At 45.9% G+C, this 18,324-nt stretch overlaps 1 protein-coding gene across 2 annotated transcripts in view; it reads right to left on the reverse strand.

Annotated features, from left to right (window-relative positions):
* Window positions 1-364: 364 nt before the first annotated feature.
* Window positions 365-18,324, reverse strand: part of SLCO4A1 (solute carrier organic anion transporter family member 4A1) — a 23,727-nt gene continuing 5,767 nt past the window's right edge. Inside the window, exons 2-13 of one of the 2 annotated variants that reach the window (XM_042884746.1) lie at window positions 15,573-15,658; window positions 11,233-12,133; window positions 10,334-10,424; window positions 9,407-9,528; window positions 9,079-9,190; window positions 4,663-4,817; window positions 3,828-4,023; window positions 3,118-3,283; window positions 2,299-2,471; window positions 2,092-2,156; window positions 1,422-1,570; window positions 365-590 (exon numbers count right to left, since the gene is read on the reverse strand). In XM_042884746.1, the coding sequence (XP_042740680.1) occupies window positions 441-590; window positions 1,422-1,570; window positions 2,092-2,156; window positions 2,299-2,471; window positions 3,118-3,283; window positions 3,828-4,023; window positions 4,663-4,817; window positions 9,079-9,190; window positions 9,407-9,528; window positions 10,334-10,424; window positions 11,233-11,995 (2,142 nt within the window). In that variant the 5' untranslated portion in view covers window positions 11,996-12,133; window positions 15,573-15,658 and the 3' untranslated portion in view covers window positions 365-440. The remainder of the gene's footprint in view (window positions 591-1,421; window positions 1,571-2,091; window positions 2,157-2,298; window positions 2,472-3,117; window positions 3,284-3,827; window positions 4,024-4,662; window positions 4,818-9,078; window positions 9,191-9,406; window positions 9,529-10,333; window positions 10,425-11,232; window positions 12,134-15,572; window positions 15,659-18,324) is intronic. The other variant, XM_042884747.1, reaches the window with a different exon arrangement.

Below are 18,324 nucleotides of genomic sequence, written 5' to 3' on the forward strand. Positions count from 1 at the left end.
ATCTTTGCAATGCAGATTGCAGGACAGCAGGTGTCTTTTCAGGCAAGGAAGTCTCATGGGAAGTTTTGCTACAGTTGGCTTGACAACTGAGATATTAGGGACCGGATCCTCTAGTGGCTTCAACCCCACTCACTCCATTGGAGTTACTGGTGTCTGTTTCCACTCATGGAGATCATGGTCCTTGCTTGTCACAGACAGAGAATAAAGCTACGGTAGCCCTTTCTTTAAATAAAATTAAATAACTGCATATTGCATCAGCACGCAACTTGGAATGTGCTTCTGCTGTTAAGAAAATAGCAAGCACACCAGTGATTAATCAAATTATTTCTCTTGAAGTAAAAAAAAGTGATAATGTTACTAATAATTAAAAACTTTGGGGCTGCATAATGTCTTTTTGTCGTATTTTTGAGACTGAGAAAGTCACTGGCATGTGCACAACCTCATATATCCTCCTCAGCTGGGAGCGAAGGTTTGTTTTCCTGGAGGTTCCCATTGCCATTTTCTGATGTGTCTGAGCTGCCGGGGGCTGATTCTGTCGGTGGTGGTTTGTACAGCACACAGGCAATGGTGAAGAAGGTTGTCCCAAGCACCTGCAGCCACCAAGATCACAGAATCATAGAATCACAGAATCATGGAATCATTAAGGTTAGAAAAGACCACTGAGATCATCAAGTGCAACCATCAGCCCATCCCCACCGTGCCCACTAAGCCATGTCATCAGTGCCACATCTGCCGTGTCTGGAACACCTCCAGGGATGGTGACACCTCCACCTCCCAGTGCCAGTGTTTGATTGCTCTTTCTGAGATGAAATCTTTCCTTATATCCCATTACTTCCTGTTCTCCCCATAAACAGATGCCTGGCCCTCAGTGGGTACAAACCAGAAAAGCAGAGCTTCAGTGTGCAAAGGATTTTGAAAGCCACTTTGTCACAATAACTGCTAAACACTGATCTCTATATCAAGTGCCTACTTGGGAGCAGTTGAAACGACGGCTTTCAGCTAATAAATAGGAATCACACAGCTATGCTCTCATATTTTCTAGCAGTGATCAGGAAATGGTTATTTACAGTGTGCCCACAACAGCATCATTCACTCACTAACACTGCAGTTATATACTTTACTCCATTTTTTAGCAAAAATCATTCAGTAACTGTTCGGTGTTTGGATTTTTCTTATGGCTCAACAGAAGCTGTAATGGAATGGAATGGAATGGGAATTTAAAAGAACAGTGCCTGGAGCACCATTACCTGCTGAGAAGCAAGGGAAGCTTTTGCCTTCCCTGAGGATACTTCTTGTCTTAAGGTCTAATTTGGCTTTGGAAGGGGGCAGATGGGCATAGCACAGTTCCGTAAGACTGTCCCCCAGCATGAGCTGCTGCCTCCTGAACACTGCTTGATCAGAGTGTGAAACACCAACCTCACCTTGTAGACCAGCCCGGTGACCAGGGTGTAGCGGCTCATGGCTGAGTTCTGGTACACATAGCAGGAGCCTTGCTCACCACACTGGTCCTGCCAGAGCAGGCAGGATTTGTCGATCATTGACCCAAAGGCAATGGGACCAGGGATACCTCCTGTGGGAAGACAGAACCAATCCTCAGACTGGGTAGAACCTGTGCACCAGCCTTGCAAGACGCAAGGTGCTAGCAGAAATGCACCAGGCACTGTGTCTACTATGATGCAGCAAACTCATCCCGCAGACATTCAGAGCTGTGCCCAAAGCATACTGAATTTCAAGAAGTGAGAGTCCAGTCAGTTGACTTTTGACCCTGACCTACTACTTGCACAAGTACCAAGGAGGGCCTTCAATGCCTCTGGTCCTTTTTCTTAAAATAATGACACACTGCCAGGACATTCTCCTTTGCTCCATCTGTGCTGCGTTGTGGAATCCCTCATTCATTTTGAAAACACTATGAAAATAAAATTAAGTTTCTTTTCTGAAGGATGGCAAGCAAGGGAAAACATCTTCCACTCAATACCTCATGTCCTACCCCTTCCACTTCCAATCCAACCTCTTTTGGACATGTAACAGTGTGGGGCACGCTCTTCAAAGACAACAGACCACACAGATGTGCTGTGCCACTTTGCACCATACCTAGTGTTCGGACCACGATCCACTGGATCCCAAGTGCAAATGACTTTTGCCTGTCGGAGACGCACCTGGGGAAGAAGAGGGCAGTTCAGTAGCTCCACCAGGCTGCATGGCACCAACTTTCCCATCGTGCCTTCACTGGGGCTTGTGCCAATGGGGTAAAATGGTGGTGGGATAACTGAGGATTCTTGCAGAGGATCCTGGGCTTACCGTAGCGTTGCGGTCAGGGCAGGAATGCTGCTCAGGAAGGTGAAGAGGATCACCACGAACATGAAGAAGAGCAGGAGAGTCCTTTTTGCACAAGGGGAAGTGCATTTCCCTGCTTCTGCCTCACCGGGGCCAAGCAGGAGAGTTTTCTCAATGCAGCTACACTCACGGTAGACCTGGGAAAGAAAGGCTGGTGAGCAGATTGCTGGGGAGAGCATGGTGATAGTCAGGACTGGGTTTTAAAAAGAAATGAATTTGGAGAGGGCAGAAAGCAGCTGGTTTTGCTCCTGGTGTGGATTGAAAAAGAAATCAGGCTGTGTTCTTGACGAACCTACTTCAAAACAGATTATTAAATAATAGAAATCAACTTTGCCAGGCAGCACTTCAACACTGAATGTCATCATTACCTATCTTGAGCGTTTTCCTATGTCTATAAGCTGTATTCAGGAAGTATGTGGAGGTGCATCATGTGCACTGAACACCCAAAACAACTCTCATAAGCACTGGCTAGGAATTAGATGCTCACCAAGCTTCCCTCCTTCCCTGGGTGACATCCCATAGATCTCAGTGCAATTTGACCCAGAGTGGGGCAAAATCAAAGTTGGGCACATTGAGGGAAGTAAAGCAGGGTGACCTCCAGGAACCTTTTAACATCCTTCCAGGTGGTCCCTGAGCACATCCTCCATCTGCTCTGTGCTGTCTCTGCCTTTTACACTAACTTGCAACAAAGCCCAAACCTGAGTATGCTTTTGCAGAGCCAGCCAGAACATTGCAAAGATAGTGTGCTGCTGCCTTATCAATACACAGTGCTGTGGGACATACCTTCTTGCCATTGCGGAGGTTTTCAGACACTTTTCTGCATCCAGCATGACAAGGAGAGTAATACATAACATCATCACTTCCGCAGACAGGGCTGTAGGTCTCCTGCAGGCATCTGCACTCTGCGTTGCACACTGCTGTCAGGTTCAGCTGGCCACCAGGCAAAGTGCTGAAGGAAGCATGGGAACAGTCAGTGGGGAGAGCCAGAACGGTTCTCCAGGATGAAAAAGGGTAAAGAATGAGAAGGAGAAGAGGAGAAATAGAAGATGCAAAAGAGCTCTGGAGAATGTAACACCAGGCCTGGGAAGGGTTTCATCTCACCTACTGTAGCCAGGAAACAGGAACTGAGCTCTGCAGCTACAAAGGATGCTTTAGTGACCAGATCAAAAGGAGATATCTACTTTTGAACAGGAGATCCCACTTTTAGTCTATACCACATTGTTTGTACAGGGGGAGATCTTGTGAAGACCACAGAAGAGTAGACAGACTGAGATGTTGCTGCTGCTGACCCTCTTGCTGGCTTACACTCCCAGTTAAATTCCAAAGTTTCGATATACGTATTCTGGGGATATGGTTCTCACCCTCAATATCTGCCTCTAAGACTGACTGGACATTACCTTCCATTTCTAACCCTAAGCAATGGCCAACATCAAGACCATGTGTTTGGCACTACATTCCAACTAGGGCCACACAGTACAAGACATGGTTATTACCTTCCGTTGTACATCTGGGTTACTCCTGCCATTGGCATGTTAGGGCAGTGAATGAAAAAAATGAAAATAGCTAGCAGACTTGACACTGTGCAAAGTAAACACAATTTGATGATTCCTGAGCAGCGGAGTTTAAATTTATTCACAAGGAATCCACCTAGGAATGTGCCTCCACCTCCAGCCGGCACAACCAGATAGCCTGAAAAAGAGAGACAAAAAAAGCACAAACAGATTTAGAAATATCAGTGAAGAGTTTCTCATTTATCATACATGCAGTGTGTCTGCATGAGAATAACCCTTTGGTTGTTGAGTTGCTTTTTGGTGGGAGTTTAGGAAAATTTGCTACAATAAGTGAACCTCCACAGTTCCTAGGGTAATGTGGCTTGAACCTGGTAAGGCAAATTCTTTTCCCTCTAGATCTTAAAAGAGACAGTTTAAGGAGCACATCGTGAATACTGATGCTTATTTGGAACCCGTGGAACTCAGATCAAACTTTCTTGGTCTGGAATGCAAGAGTTAATTGAAGATCTTCCCATTTTCTGATAAAGTATTCTTGTTAGAAGCACTTGTTAACATTGCCTGGTTATGTCCAAGAAGGAATTGAATACAGGTTTTCACCTTTCTCCAGGTAGTGACAGTGGCTACAGGAGTGATGCATTTCTTACTGATGTCAGTAGATAGAGCTCTGAAAACACACTTGGTACAGACATGCTGATAGGAAATGATCCTCACTGCCTAATAAGTGGAAGACGACTACCTTTCTGTAAATGAATGGCAAAGCGTGTTAGTCTCATTCTACATGAAAACTGAAAAACATAGCAAAACCAGGTTTCCTTACCAAAAAGGGTAGCAGCTTCAGAGGCACTTAAACTAAACTGAGACTCCAAGAACTTGGGTCCAAACGTGGACATCCCAGCAATGAGAGTGGCTTCTGTCGCTCCTGCTAAGCAGAGGAAGATGAAGGTGGGATTCTTCAGGAGCAGCAATACTGATCTGGGAAGGACAAATACACTGGAATTGAACTGCTGTGGCACATTTCGATTTCAGATATATTCCCTCCACATGTAAGACAGGGAAGCATCACACCATACTGTATCCCATGGAAAGAAGAATCCCAATGGGAGCTTTTAAAAGAGCAGTGACATTCTCCACTTCAACTTACTGAGTTCTACCAGCCAAGGAAGGATGCAGACGATACCCTGACTTCTCCCCATTCGATTGCATGCTGAGAATCAAGTTTGCCCTTGAACTCTGCATTATAGGACATCTCTTGCATGTCTACTGCTGTTGCTACTACAGGGCAGCCAGACTCTGTGTGGTCTTAAATGCCCTCAGGCACAGGTTTACCTTCGCAGCTTTTATAGCCCCACCAACAGATGGATCCAAAGGAATCAGAGAAATGTCAGCCAAATACCTAAAACTGGAGGGGACAATATGGGATTTTTCTCTGTGGACTTCATGAAGGCACCAGATGGGTCTATGTGAGTATGGATAGGCAAATAAAAGCACTGTGTGTAATGTGATTTGCACTAAGGATGCCCACATGACCACCACTTCTATTTGGGTCTTTTCAGTGGTAATTTACCAACATTTGGGTCCAGGATGCAAAGCATGTAATAACTTCCACTCCTAAATGGCATGATTGTGGAGGGACTCTATTTGACACCAAATCTCAATCACTCCAAGGTTGTAGCAGTCCCTAATGGCAGTCATCCTGGGACTCCTGTGTGAAACATTTATGAGCTGGGAATAAAGCTGTGTTATATACCTACGTACACGTGTTTCTCAAGTGCATACATGTCCTCAAGAGACTAACAATCACTTACAAACACGTTTTTTTTTTTGCAGCTTGTGGGAAATACCAGGCAAGTCTTTCTGTACAGAGAAGGCACCTCTAAAACACCTTATATCTCACAGGAAAACAGAAAGCAATCTTTCTCCCATAGTCTAAGCATAGTTTTATGTGAAGATTAACATCTAAGTTGAAACAATACATTTTGTTTTTGACCTACTGGGATTTAGTAGACAGCCAGAGATATTCATGAAAAATTGCCATATGTCATTTATATGCAGAAAGATGATCCAGCAATAATTCCATCTCTGAGACACAGAAACACCCTCAGGCACATGGAATGGCCTCAATTATTTCCCACTATCTCGGATATTGGACTAAGAGAGCTGCTTTGGAGGGAGCATTTTGTAACAAGCTTGAAATTCTGCCACATAACTTGCCCCAAGTTTAGCCCTGACCAGTACAGCAAATCGTCTTGTTTTTGGGGTATGACACAGCCTCATCACACTGCAGCAGCAGCAACTGGGACCCAGGAGGATGCTCACTGAACTGAAAGGCACTGTCAGTTAACAGCCAATGCTTGGGAAGAAATGTGAAATGGGAAAAAATCTACTGCAGAACCACCAAGTGTGTGAGGTGCTCAGCATTAGATACGCTAGGAATTCAGGGATTTACCTGGTTTAACCCAAATAAAGTGGACAATTCCATTATGTCAATAGAACAAAGAGGCTGAAAGACATATATATGACACGTTCTTACACCTTGATTTCAGAGGACTCTATAATAACCATTGTCCAGCTACTGGGATTGTCTTAATTTACTAAACTATTTAACAGGAATGGTCTTTTCAACTGTACTTCTTTCAGAAGAAAAAAGCCTAATCTCTTAGCTAGAAAACACTCCTTGTGGGCCTCTTGACTGCTGTAGAAAACATACAATGCCTTCACCATTTACAGTTGAAGAGAAAAGAGGAGAGTGGTTCCCTGGCAAAAGCATTACTTTGTGCCTGTTGGACAAAGGTTGCAGGTAGGAAATTTAAGAGGAACAACTTTCAGCATGATGAATGACCTGCATCATTTCTTGTTTGCAGACAGAAGAGGTATTTAGGAAATAATGCATATAAAACCTCAACAAAGTCAACACATCTTTTTATTGTTAGCAGCAGGATTTCAGTCACACCCAGAAACCACATAATTTTCAAGAAGTCTTGGCTGCCCTTGGGTTTAGCAGCCAAAGTGATTTCAGAGAGGTCAGCACTCCCAGAAGTATCCTACCATGTATAAAAGCCTCATCCTACAAATATTTACTCATACAGACACGTGGGCACCCTTTCCTCTTGTAATGGTCCTGTTAAGTGAACGGGGAACGTATCTGAGGAGAAGTGCATGCCCAGGACAGCAAGCTGCCAGACTGTAACACCACATAGCCACGTGCTAGCAGTCAATAGTGATAGATGAGTATTTGTGCAATCTTACATCATGTGAACAGGGATATTTCCAGCACACAGCAATGACATCTGCTCCACCAAGTGGAGCACCACCAAGTGGATCAATCACCACCACCAAGTGGATCGAGGGGAGCATTTATGTCCCAGAGGAATGAAAAACATCCTTTCCTTACCATACTGATGCTGCAGTAAGGCCATGACACATACCAAAGCCCCATCCTGCCTAGTAGCCCAAAGGAGACAAGAGAAATACTGGCTGTAGCTTTTTGCCCTGAAGACTGGCAAACCAATGAGTGATCTTCAAGCTCCACCTTACTTGCTAGTAAGGAGCAAGTCTTCTGTGCTGCCTTGCTGTGGCTCTATGTGTCTTCTCTTTGAACTCCCCTACATGGACATCAGGGGATGTTCCATGCAAGCAGTCATGCAAGCAGAAAGAAAGTGCTCTTTTATCATGCCTTCTCAGCCCAAAAACTAATACAGAGGGCAGAAGCTTAAGCTGTCTGGGCTTTGTTCCTGCACACTCCTGCTTTTAGGGAGCACTGTGAATACAGCAATGCATTAAGCTCTCTTATAAAAGACCTGATGGTGTGGAATAGTATTCTTTTTCATCTGTGTTTCTTCTTATCTTTGTGATGCTCTTACTGTCCGTACTGTGAGAAAATCTGTAGCAGCCAATCTGTCATCTAAACAAAAGCAACAGTGTCCTTTGGCCTTGCTCTGTGCACAGGGCCACACGTACCCAAGAGCTGCACGCAGATGTGGTCTCCTCTTTAATGGAAGTTTCCAGAACAGCAAGCCTTTAAGGCACTTCCCTTTCATTAATCAAAAGCAGGGAACACAAATGTCTGGTGGGTTTTTGCATTCAAAAGAGAAGAAACGTCTGAGGTTTAAAAACAAGAAAAAAGCACGTTAAGAACTGGACTGATCTGCATGGTGTGAGATGAGCCAAGCTGCCTTCAGTGCTCATTCTTAGGGCATTAGGCATGAAGGAAGACAGTCCTCTAACTCCTCACCTTAGTTAGAGGAAGACACCTCTAACTACTGCTAGGACAGTCCTCATTAGGAATAGTAGGAGCTTTGTTCAAGGTAAGCAAGCAAAACACAAAACTCTGAATTCATCCCTCCCTGCTGCCCAGTTTGTGTTGGTTTCAGTCATAACCTTATCGTCATTTAAATGCAGGTTTTGAATTTAATTTCCGTGTGGAGAATAAGTCATGACCTTGGAAAATGGCACCAAGTCAAGTATGCCATTTAATAACAGTATTGAAATCTATTCCATGTAATATTCTTCATGAAACTGCCTTAACCCCTGGTAAACTTCCCATGAGGTCTCCAGGATTCCCTCACTGTGTGAGAACCCGCATTACTCAACACGGATGGAGTGCTGCTGATAGCTCCTGCACTCAGCACCTGCCTCAGCCCTCCTCTGCCTGCACAAAGTTCTGAAATAACAGCAGCATGGGCTCTGGCAACATGTTGCCAACACATGCAGATGCAAATTCCTCCCTAAGAACGGTCCTGGGAGAAATGCAAAAATGAAAAACTCTTTTATTGATGTCAAGCTTGCCATCCAAAATGAAGCAATGCCCAGATCTCTCTGCAGCACCCACAGCTCCACGCTCAGTTGAAGCCAAGCCAAGTAAACAAAGAAGCATCTCCATTTAAATAAAACTCAAAACAGCAACAACAGAAAATCATAAATGATTTCAAAGATCCAAGACTTGATTTCATTTTGGCCTCTTACTTGTTTTTACCCAAAGTTCCAGATTCCTTTAAACCATTTCCTACCAAACCTGTGTGAGTGTGCTTGCCCACACGACATGCCCTGGGATTTCACTTGTTGCTGGATCACTGCTTTGCAAGAGAGCTAAGAGGTAGTAACACATAAATGGGATCAGAAGACACAAAGGCAAAACAAACAAACAAAAAAGCCTGTAAGAGGCAGTGAGGAGGTGACTGTCTCTACTAAAATGAGCCAGCTCTCTGTGCATCACCCTCTGGGGCAGCTTTCTCACCGAGGTAGGTCTTTAACTGTTTTCCCAAAGTCTGGATCTGATGCTTTTTTGTGGCTCCCATCCTTCAGCTGATGAGCCTCCGACACCCTCATAACAATATACCTCTGGGACCCTGCAAACGAGAGGCAAATGGGAACAAGGAATAGGTGAGACATGAGTGTTACCAAAGGGGTGGATTTGCAGCAGGAAAACAGGCATCTGAAGAGCCGAGGGGTGAAATTAATGTATTAATTACAATTAGAACACTAGAAGCTCATTCTCCATGTCCAACCCTGTCTTCCCTGCTACAGGAGGGTGCAGGCACAGCCCAACCCTGCGGGTTGCCTACCTGGGAGGCGCTGGGGGTAGCCCAGGATGGGGATGGAGATGAGGAGTGAGGCTGCTCCAGCCCCCAGGAAGCCGATCCACCATGCCCCCACCCACAGCGTGTTCTCTGGGGAGATGTCAGTCCTGCAAGAGACAAAACCAAAAGGACACAAGGGAGAGAGGCGGTGGTTTGAAACAGAAGGGAAAAGCTGGGCACTGCCCTCACTAAAGCTGGCCGAGGTTGGGGGAATGATGGGGACATCACTGAAGGAAATTGCCTCTCCTGGAGAGTTCTGCCGTGTCCACCATCTGTCCTGCCTGACAGATGCTTAGTGCACTTAGTGAGCCTGTGAAATTACATCATTTATTTCTCTTTTCATCTCTCGCTTGCGTGTTTCACCTCATCCCATTTCATTTCTGCTCTGGGGGTTGCAGTGAGCCTTGTTCCATCCTAGAGCCACCCTTTCAGCAAGACAGCTGGTGGAAATAACCCATTCCTTCCCCAAAACCCACTCAACCACTGCAGCCCATTCATCTGCCAAAGAGCCTATAGGCTAAGAGGTGATAAAATAAATTAGAAGCAATAAACAGCGAAGAGAGACAGACCAGGCATTGTGGCCAGATAGCCAGGAGGAAAAGCTGCACTGCTGGCAGCCTGGCCTGATGGGGGAACTCATTCAAAAAATTCACCTGCTGCTCTCAGCCTCGTTACAGCAGGCAGTGCAGCATAAGGAAGGATTTAGGCTGACAGGTTCATGAGCAATTCTCTTCCAGTGACAGCATTACTGCAATCAACCATTCCAGCCTCAGCGCCCCCCACAGCAATGCTGCTGAACACAGCGGACATTTTCCCCCCAGCCACTGAGTTATTTTCCTGGATATTTTTTTTACCCCAAAGGAAACATACAGCATAAAGGAAAAGGAACAAGATTATTTTTTAGCCACTTACTCTCTGCCAATTTCAGTATAAATATTTAGAAACATTCCTCCTACCAGATAACCCGCTGCAGGACCAAGGATTGCAGCAGTGTAGAAAACAGCTGAAAGGGAAAACAAACGGTGTTAGAGAACCTGCAGAACTACAGCGGATGGGCTGCTGCTGGGGAGTGCTGATACCCACAATACAACCAGCAGCACTGAGGAATGAACAGCCTGGAGAAGAGAAGGTCTGGGAAGACCTCATAACAACCTTTCAGCATCTAAAGAGGGGCAACAAGGAAGGTCTGTTCAGACCTTTCAGTCTGGTCTGTCGTGGAGCAGGTTGCCCAGACAAGTGGTGGCTGCTCTCTCCCTGGAGACATTTAATGTCAGGCTGGAGCAGGTTCTGAGCACCCTGCTGTAGATGTCCCTGGTCATTGCAGGAGGGTTGGACCAGACGGTATTTACAGGTCCCTTCCAACTCAAATGATTCTACAAATCTATGAACGGAGCATTCTTTCTCAGTGAAGCTGCACTGTATGTTGCACCAGCAGCATCCGAACAAACACTCCTCCCGTGCTCTGGTACTGAAGGGGCAATGCCTTGCATGGACATGATTGATGGCCAGAGAAGGTAATGCCATGCACACAGGAGAGATTGTCCTCAGCTGACGGCTGTGCCAGGAACACTAGCGCCTCCTGCTCTGCAGGACTGCAGGAGCAAAAATGCCCAGCTGCACTCACAGCGCCTGCCTGCCAATAACTGGAAGGGGGAAAAAATAATGAAAACCTCCCAGACAGCTGCTTCTCTCTACTTATCATCGTGTCTGTCATCAGGAACAAAAGACTTGGAGCACCTCTTGTGAAAGCGCCCAGGGCTGCCAAGGCAGATGGAGCGGACCTCCCCCCAGCCCCTTTGGCAGCCACTCACCAATGTACACAGGGGAGTAGTTAGTCTTGACGTTTTCATCTAAATAGGTGACGCCAAGCGTGTAGAGCGGCGTGGCTCCCATCCCATGCAGGAACTGCCCCAGCATGAAGACAAACCTGTAGCTGGAGAGCCCGGAAGCAGCCGCAGCGCAGGGCAGGCTCTGGTTGGCGGCACAGATGCCCACCTCAGCCGAGGAGCGCACCTCATAGCGGCCCGTGGTGAAGTGGGGCAAAGCGAAGAGCAGGGAGCCCAGGCCCATCACCAGCACGCCCCAGCCCAGCCAACGTGGTTTGTGGCCGTTCCCCCCGAAATAGCTGACGAAGGTGAGGCAGAGGCAGGCGGCGATGTCGTAGGAGCTGGCGATCAGCCCGCTCTGGTAGCTGCGCAGGTCAAAGCGGCGCTCAATGGAGGTGATGACCGTGTTGATGAAACCGTTCACCGTCATGCCTTGCAGGAAGGAAGCCACGCAGAGGAAGAACAAAACGCCCTTGGAGGTGTTGAAGAGCTGCAAGCAGCCAGGGGTGAACCCTCCCCAGCCGCATGCCAGCTCCTCCTGCTCGGCTGAGATGTATTTAATGCCTTTGGCCTCGCAGAGGGGCAGCCCGCAGGACTCGGTGCCGCTGGGAGTGCCATTGCTCAGAGGTGTGCCGCTTGCCGAATCAAAGGCTGGGCTGTCCTCACCCACAGGGGATGGGCTGGGGAAGACGAGAGGCTGGGAGAAGTGGAAGCCATTCTCTCCCGTTAAGTGATGGGGCTTTGCCATGAACGGCACAGCAGAGTGGGTCCAGTGTTGGCTGCGGCTGGGGCTGCTCTGCGGGGCGGTCAGCGTGTGTCTATTGCGGGGCTGTGAGTTTTGGCACACACATTAGATGGCAGAGGGCTGAGCCAGGATCATTGCAATCTGTGAACAGAGAAGTTTTACATATACTTTTACTATGCTATAACCTATAATTGTATTTCCTTTTGTAGAATGCTTTTTCTCAGTAAGTACCAGCATTTCGCTGTGCAGTTTGGCTGCGTTTGCCTTCCACCACAGTGTGCCAGTACCTCAAGTATTGGGGTTCCATTAATAGTGCAGAAAAGAAAATTATGTTTATAGAATCACAGAATCATGAAGGTTGGAGAAGACCTCCAGATCACCAATTCCAACCCCAGCCCACCCCACCATCCCACTAACATCTCCCTCAGTGCCACATCTCCATGGCTCCTGAATGCTTCCAGGGACAGTGATCCACCCCACCTCCCTGGGCAGCCTATATCAGTGCATCACCACACTCTGGAGAATAAATCTTTCCATCCATCTGGAACCTCCTCTACAGCCACCACCTCTTATCTTAAAAGATGAGCATTAAAAAGCTACACTGAAGACCAGCTCCCTGTCTGATGAAGTCCTTCATCACTTCTCCCTAAAAGTGATCCCAGTTCGATGCTGGACCTTTCCCCTCTTAGACACAGCCTCTTTCCCTTCCCTTTTTCCTGCAGAGAAATTTGTGGAAAGCTACAAGTTTCCCACTGTTAGAAGTCCTTTGGTTTCTCTTTCACACTGTGCTAATAACAGTTTATAATTATCCTGAGAAGTTTCCACAGTTGGATTGATTTTATCCCAGGCCCTGAGATCTGTTTACAACTATTCAGTAAAATCCTTTCTATAACTAATTAGACTACGTGCTGCTGCAGAGCAAGCTGGAGGGCACAGGCAGCTGATGTTAACCTGATTACCAATGCAGACTGTCTTTCAAACAGTTCCTGTGCTGTCCCAGCATCCCAGCACCTCAACATTGCAGAAAAAAAGAAATTTTTTACAAAAAGAGCATTTTTAGTTAAATGTATTGGCTGAACTATAAATGATGTAAAAAAGAAACTTCTCTTTTGAGTGCAGATCTTAAATACACAACAAATACTGGGCAAGAACTGCTTTATTACAGAATATTTTCAAAGCATTCAGCATTGCCCAGCATTTGCTGTCAATATTTATTCAAGAGCCTCCTATAAAAATGTTCCTCTTTAGATTTATCTAAGGGAATGGGAGAAAAGAGGAGGTTGTTGTCCCAATAAAATGAGCCACGTTCAGATTACTGTAACCTGGAAATGTTGCAGGAATATTCCTGTAAACAGTAGAATTGTTTGACCTCTACCATTGGTTCTTAGAGGCACCAGGGCAGGTAGGCTTGAAGAATTTGATGCTTAGAAGATTATCAAGGTTCTGCTTCCACCCCAGAAGGCCAGAGGATACACCCCATATAAACAGATGTCAGTAGTGCTACAACAGCACTGGTTTAGCAGATGAGATGCACTCATCAGTGCACGAGGCCTTTCATTTGCAGATAACTGTCCATTCTGAGGACCAGAGGGCACCGACTACATCTGTGTCCAGGTTCCTGTAGGAATTTGATGATAGTACAGAGGCAGGGTGAATTTCACAGCAAAAGGGCCACTGCCACACCCAGAGCTGTGTCTGTGGGTGCTGTCAGCACTGAAACCTGCACAGGTTACTGCTAACACAGGGAAATGCAAAAACTATCTGCAGGTTTCAAAGTTTAGCTGAAGGGACAGACTTGTGTAATGTGTTGGCATAAAAGGATAATAGTTTGGATGTATGGCTGTAATTTTTCACTTTTTTGTCCCTCTACTGTCCCTATGACTCTTGCGGCTCTAGATCTATTTTTCTCATCTTTGCAATATTGCAAACAATAAATAAACTCAGAAGGGATGACTGGCTGTTGGATCAGGCGTTAGGGAGCAGAATGGGTCACGTACCAAAGTGTAAATCAACAGACTGCAGATGCAGTCCACACATTTGCCATTACATTTGTCTATCCATGAAGAAGGCTGCTTAGCTGGCAACTGTTTTTGCTAGCACCGACTTCAGCAGGTTAAATAAACCCATCTCATATTGCTAACTTGTAGGATGGCGAGCCAAGAGTTCCCAAAGGGGCACCCAGGGGGAAGCGCTCGTACTGCCTCTATCAGCAGCAGGATGCCTCCATCAGTACATATTTCATGAGTCAGGAAGAGATTAGAGATTAGCATTAAAGTTTTCCCATCTTTAAAGTAGGAGGAGGAGGAGTCTGGCCACCAGCTCCAAGTGACCGCAGCATCCTCCCTTCCGACTTTTGTTACCCTTAATCCTATTGAGTTATCAGTAAACACGGAATGAAGCATTTCAGTGTATCCCTCCCAGGAGCAGCAAATGCCTCCCCCGTGCCCAGCAGCCTCACACTCTGCTCCAATCCCTGCACCAGCACAGAAGGGTTGCACCCAGTGCTCCAGGCAGGCAGCCCTATGCTGCACGCTGTGCCTACCTCACAGCCCGCTATCTCACCAAGTGTTTCCAAACTGGAACTGACACATTCACTGGGCAGATTAGCTTCCACATGAGCCATGTGCCACTTTAGAACAACAACAACAACAAAAAACGCACACACACAATAAAACTTTACTTCATGCACTTCCTAATCATTGTTATTCATCTACTTATTGCTTCTCATCCATCTCTGTTTTTAATGACTCAGCTGGTAAGTTCTTGCTTGCTTTGAACCAGTCCCAATACTATTATGTCAAAGCTATAGATGCCCTCATTTTGCTGCAAGACTTGTTCTCGTTATTGTTATTATTTTTGAAGACATACAATTGATTCCAGGCTGCCAACAGTACCAAATCAACACTATAGCAGTAGCAAGGCAATGAAAGCATGTATCTTATAATGAAATTTGTAAAGATTGCCCTCTCCCCAATATTTACCATTAAATCAATAGCAAAATGGCAAAACTTAGAAGCTTTTCATCAGGTGATCACTTAACAAGTCACAGGACCCATAAAAACAAGCTTTGTCTCTGCTGAGGCCTTTGGTTAATGTCACTAATTAACTCCTAACTGGCATGCGAAATAATCCTATTTGCTGAAGCAAATCTTTCCTTTCACTCTATGATTTTTGAATTTCATGAGGTATTATTGTGGCAAATGTCATCTACTCATCATTTCTGCTTTCCACAGCCGAGCACAGGGCAGATTTAATAATTTCTTCAATCCTATGGCAGCACACTTGCTAAGAGAAAACAAGTGATCAGAAAATGTGTTGCGAACCACGAGGGCAACCGCCCTCCTCCCTGATCTACAGGAGAGCCTGCCCTGGCTGCATGGCCAACCTGCCTTTGGGAAAGCCCACATCCACTCATGAGGCTCTGCTATCACTCCACACAGGGATAAATTCATCGAGGTTTGGACCCTTAATTTCTTTCAGTTACAAACAGTGAATTTGTGTTGCACTTGGCTTGGAGGATTATCGGTATTATTCTGCTGCAGCTGATGCACACCATATGGATCAAGCGTAATCCACTCACCGGTTTACCAGGGGAAAGCCTCGCAGAAGTGAGACAAATCCATACCGTGGTCCTGAGAACACGCCTGTCCTCGAGGGCTGCTTCAGCTGAGAGGGAGATAAAAGAAGGCACGCGGTGACCGGGCTGTTCTCTGGATGTGCAACACCACAAATTGCTGTCCTGGCAGCTGGGGAACTTTACTCAGGGGATGTGAGGACCTCCTGTTACAGCACAGTTACAAAGCCTCCCTTCGGCTCAGCAATACGGGGGAGGCTGCTGTTGCCAGGAGCAGCCTTTCACCAGCAATTCCAATAGGAACAGCACCATTCTGCACATACACGTTTCAGGAATGAGAAACATGCCCAAAGAGCTCACGGATACCTAATGCTGTGCTCCCCACCAGTGGCAGTGCTGCAGCTGCACCAGAGGTGTGTTGTCAAGCGATCAGTCCCACCAGGGTCTGAAACACAGAACCCAGCAAGCAGAAGCTGGCTTTAAATTATCACCGGAACAAGGACACAATTATAATTAAATAATGTCCAGCTAGCGAAGCTTAGCACTCACAAAACCCTTTGTATGTTTTCCAAGCACTCTTCCATTCGCTGGCAAATTAATGCAATAATATGCAAGAAATCAGGAAGGTGGCTTGGATAATTTTCAATTAGCTGCTTGAAAATGCTTTGAAGATAAATCTAGCCAGATTTTCTGAGCTTACTTATTTGTTCCAGCTTATCTGTGCAAACGCAATTGGCTGCAGCTGCCTCAGCCCATCTTCAAAAACTTGCCGTGCCAATACACAGAGCAGATTTAACCAGGCAACAATATTCTGCTGCAGCAAAGATTAGCCAGACAAAAGGTTCCTTTATGCCATAATGCCTAACTCCCTCTCTCTAATGTCACTCTTGCTTTAATGTCTTTTTCCTTCCCCTAAGTTTGATCAATGATGAGAAAGTTTCCATGCCAGCACCGCGGATGCAGTCCCAGTATTTTCCCATGATCTAGATCAACACACATTATTCTCCAGCATTTGGATTCTTAAGGACATTTAAGGAAGCTCAATACCCAGGACAATGTTTCTGCATGAACTATGAGTCAGCTTTCCTCCATGATTATCACTTAGTTTCTATACATATCCCTTCTTGCTTCCAAGAAATGATGATTCAGGCAAATCGTGGATGAGGTGACCAAACTGAATGGGCCAAATTATGAAAACGAAGCAACCATTCTTTGCTGTGTCTAAAGCAATTATATTAAAAAAGCAACATCCTATGCTATGCAATACAAGGATGCTGAGTGTAGGATAAATATAATATCATGATGTTGACACTATCACCACTTACAGGAACCTTTTTTTTTAAAACTTCCTGGTTAGATGAGTGCAAAGGTAGGAATGAAAAGAGGAAATGATACCATGAAACTCTGGGGAAGCCCTGCCACAAACAGGTGGATTTGGCATCAGCAAGATGTGGTGTAGGTGGTGTATTAACATTATATATCAGTAGCGCAGCCTCTTCATAAATAGAGGGTAACAGTCATTGCTGGAGCAGCAAAGCCTCTGCATGGTTTTCCACATGCTTGTCTGTTGCATCGCTGCTGGAACAGGCTTTTCATTGAGATATCACCATCTGGCTTTTTTTCCCCTGAACAATCAATTCATGCACTACATCAAGCTGCTCTCCCCTCGCAGAGTATCAGGAACTGGGAATTTGGCTTTACTGTAATGCAGCAAGAGCAGAAATGCTGTTGTTCTTGCAGCCATAACTACCCATACCCTAGCTCAGACCGCTGCCCCTCTTACTACTGTCTCCCATGCAAAAAAGCCCACCCAAAGCAATCAGGAGACACATGTACATTTCCACATTTTTCTTTACTGCTGCAGCACGGGAAGAAAACGACATGAAATCCCAGGCATTATGAATTCCTGCACAGAGGAAGAAGATCTGCCATGGGACAAAGCCTCTACACCACTTTTACATGCTGTAGGCTGTGGGGTAGGATGTCAACATCCAGATTAACTCATGTTTTGCTTCTTCTTGGGAAGAGACTGCTTTCCAGCAGCTCTTTTCTACAGCAGGTGGGCTTTCCAGGGCCAACCCTGCACCGTGAGCCATTTGCTCTACCAATAGAGCACAGGCTGCAGGACATCTGCAGCTCACAGCCTTCTAAGACACATTCTCCAGCTCTGTGCCTTGTTGGTGGATTAGATTCTTCCCCAATTGCTGTCCTAACCCAGATAATACAGGGGTAAAGAGAGCACATTAGAAGAGATGAATACATCACAGGAAGAAAAAACACACCACAACACACACCAAAAAAAAAAAACAACCCACAAATCAACCCATAAGGTGCATCCCCCAACATTCACCATCCTCAGAGAGCACATGAGTCCCTGAGACAGGCTGAGAGAAGGGTGGAGAGACAGCCAATACAGGAAGGATTCAGCTGAAGGAAGAGTATTACCCACACAAGCTCACTCTTTTTTCCAGATCAGCAAGTAATAGCTTCTCCAAACATCCTCCAGAGCACAAGCTCACTGGTGCACACCGCTTAGCCTGGATCTTGTTTAACATTCAGTGATGCTCTCTAATCCTCCGAGGTATTAGTCTTGAGATTCCTGCCAAGCACAGGAACAGCACAGCACTCCCAGACAGCACTTAAATGAACTTGCTGCTTGAAATGGGCCATTTGGCACTCTACCATAGAACTCCAGCTGTTCCTTTTTTTGGTTAACCTCAGATGAGCACCTAGGAAGGCACTACAGCATGCAAAACAC

The sequence above is a fragment of the Lagopus leucura genome, unplaced genomic scaffold, assembly GCF_019238085.1.
Source record: "Lagopus leucura isolate 7727_CA_CO unplaced genomic scaffold, USGS_WTPT01 Super-Scaffold_100045, whole genome shotgun sequence".
NCBI lineage: Eukaryota > Metazoa > Chordata > Aves > Galliformes > Phasianidae > Lagopus > Lagopus leucura.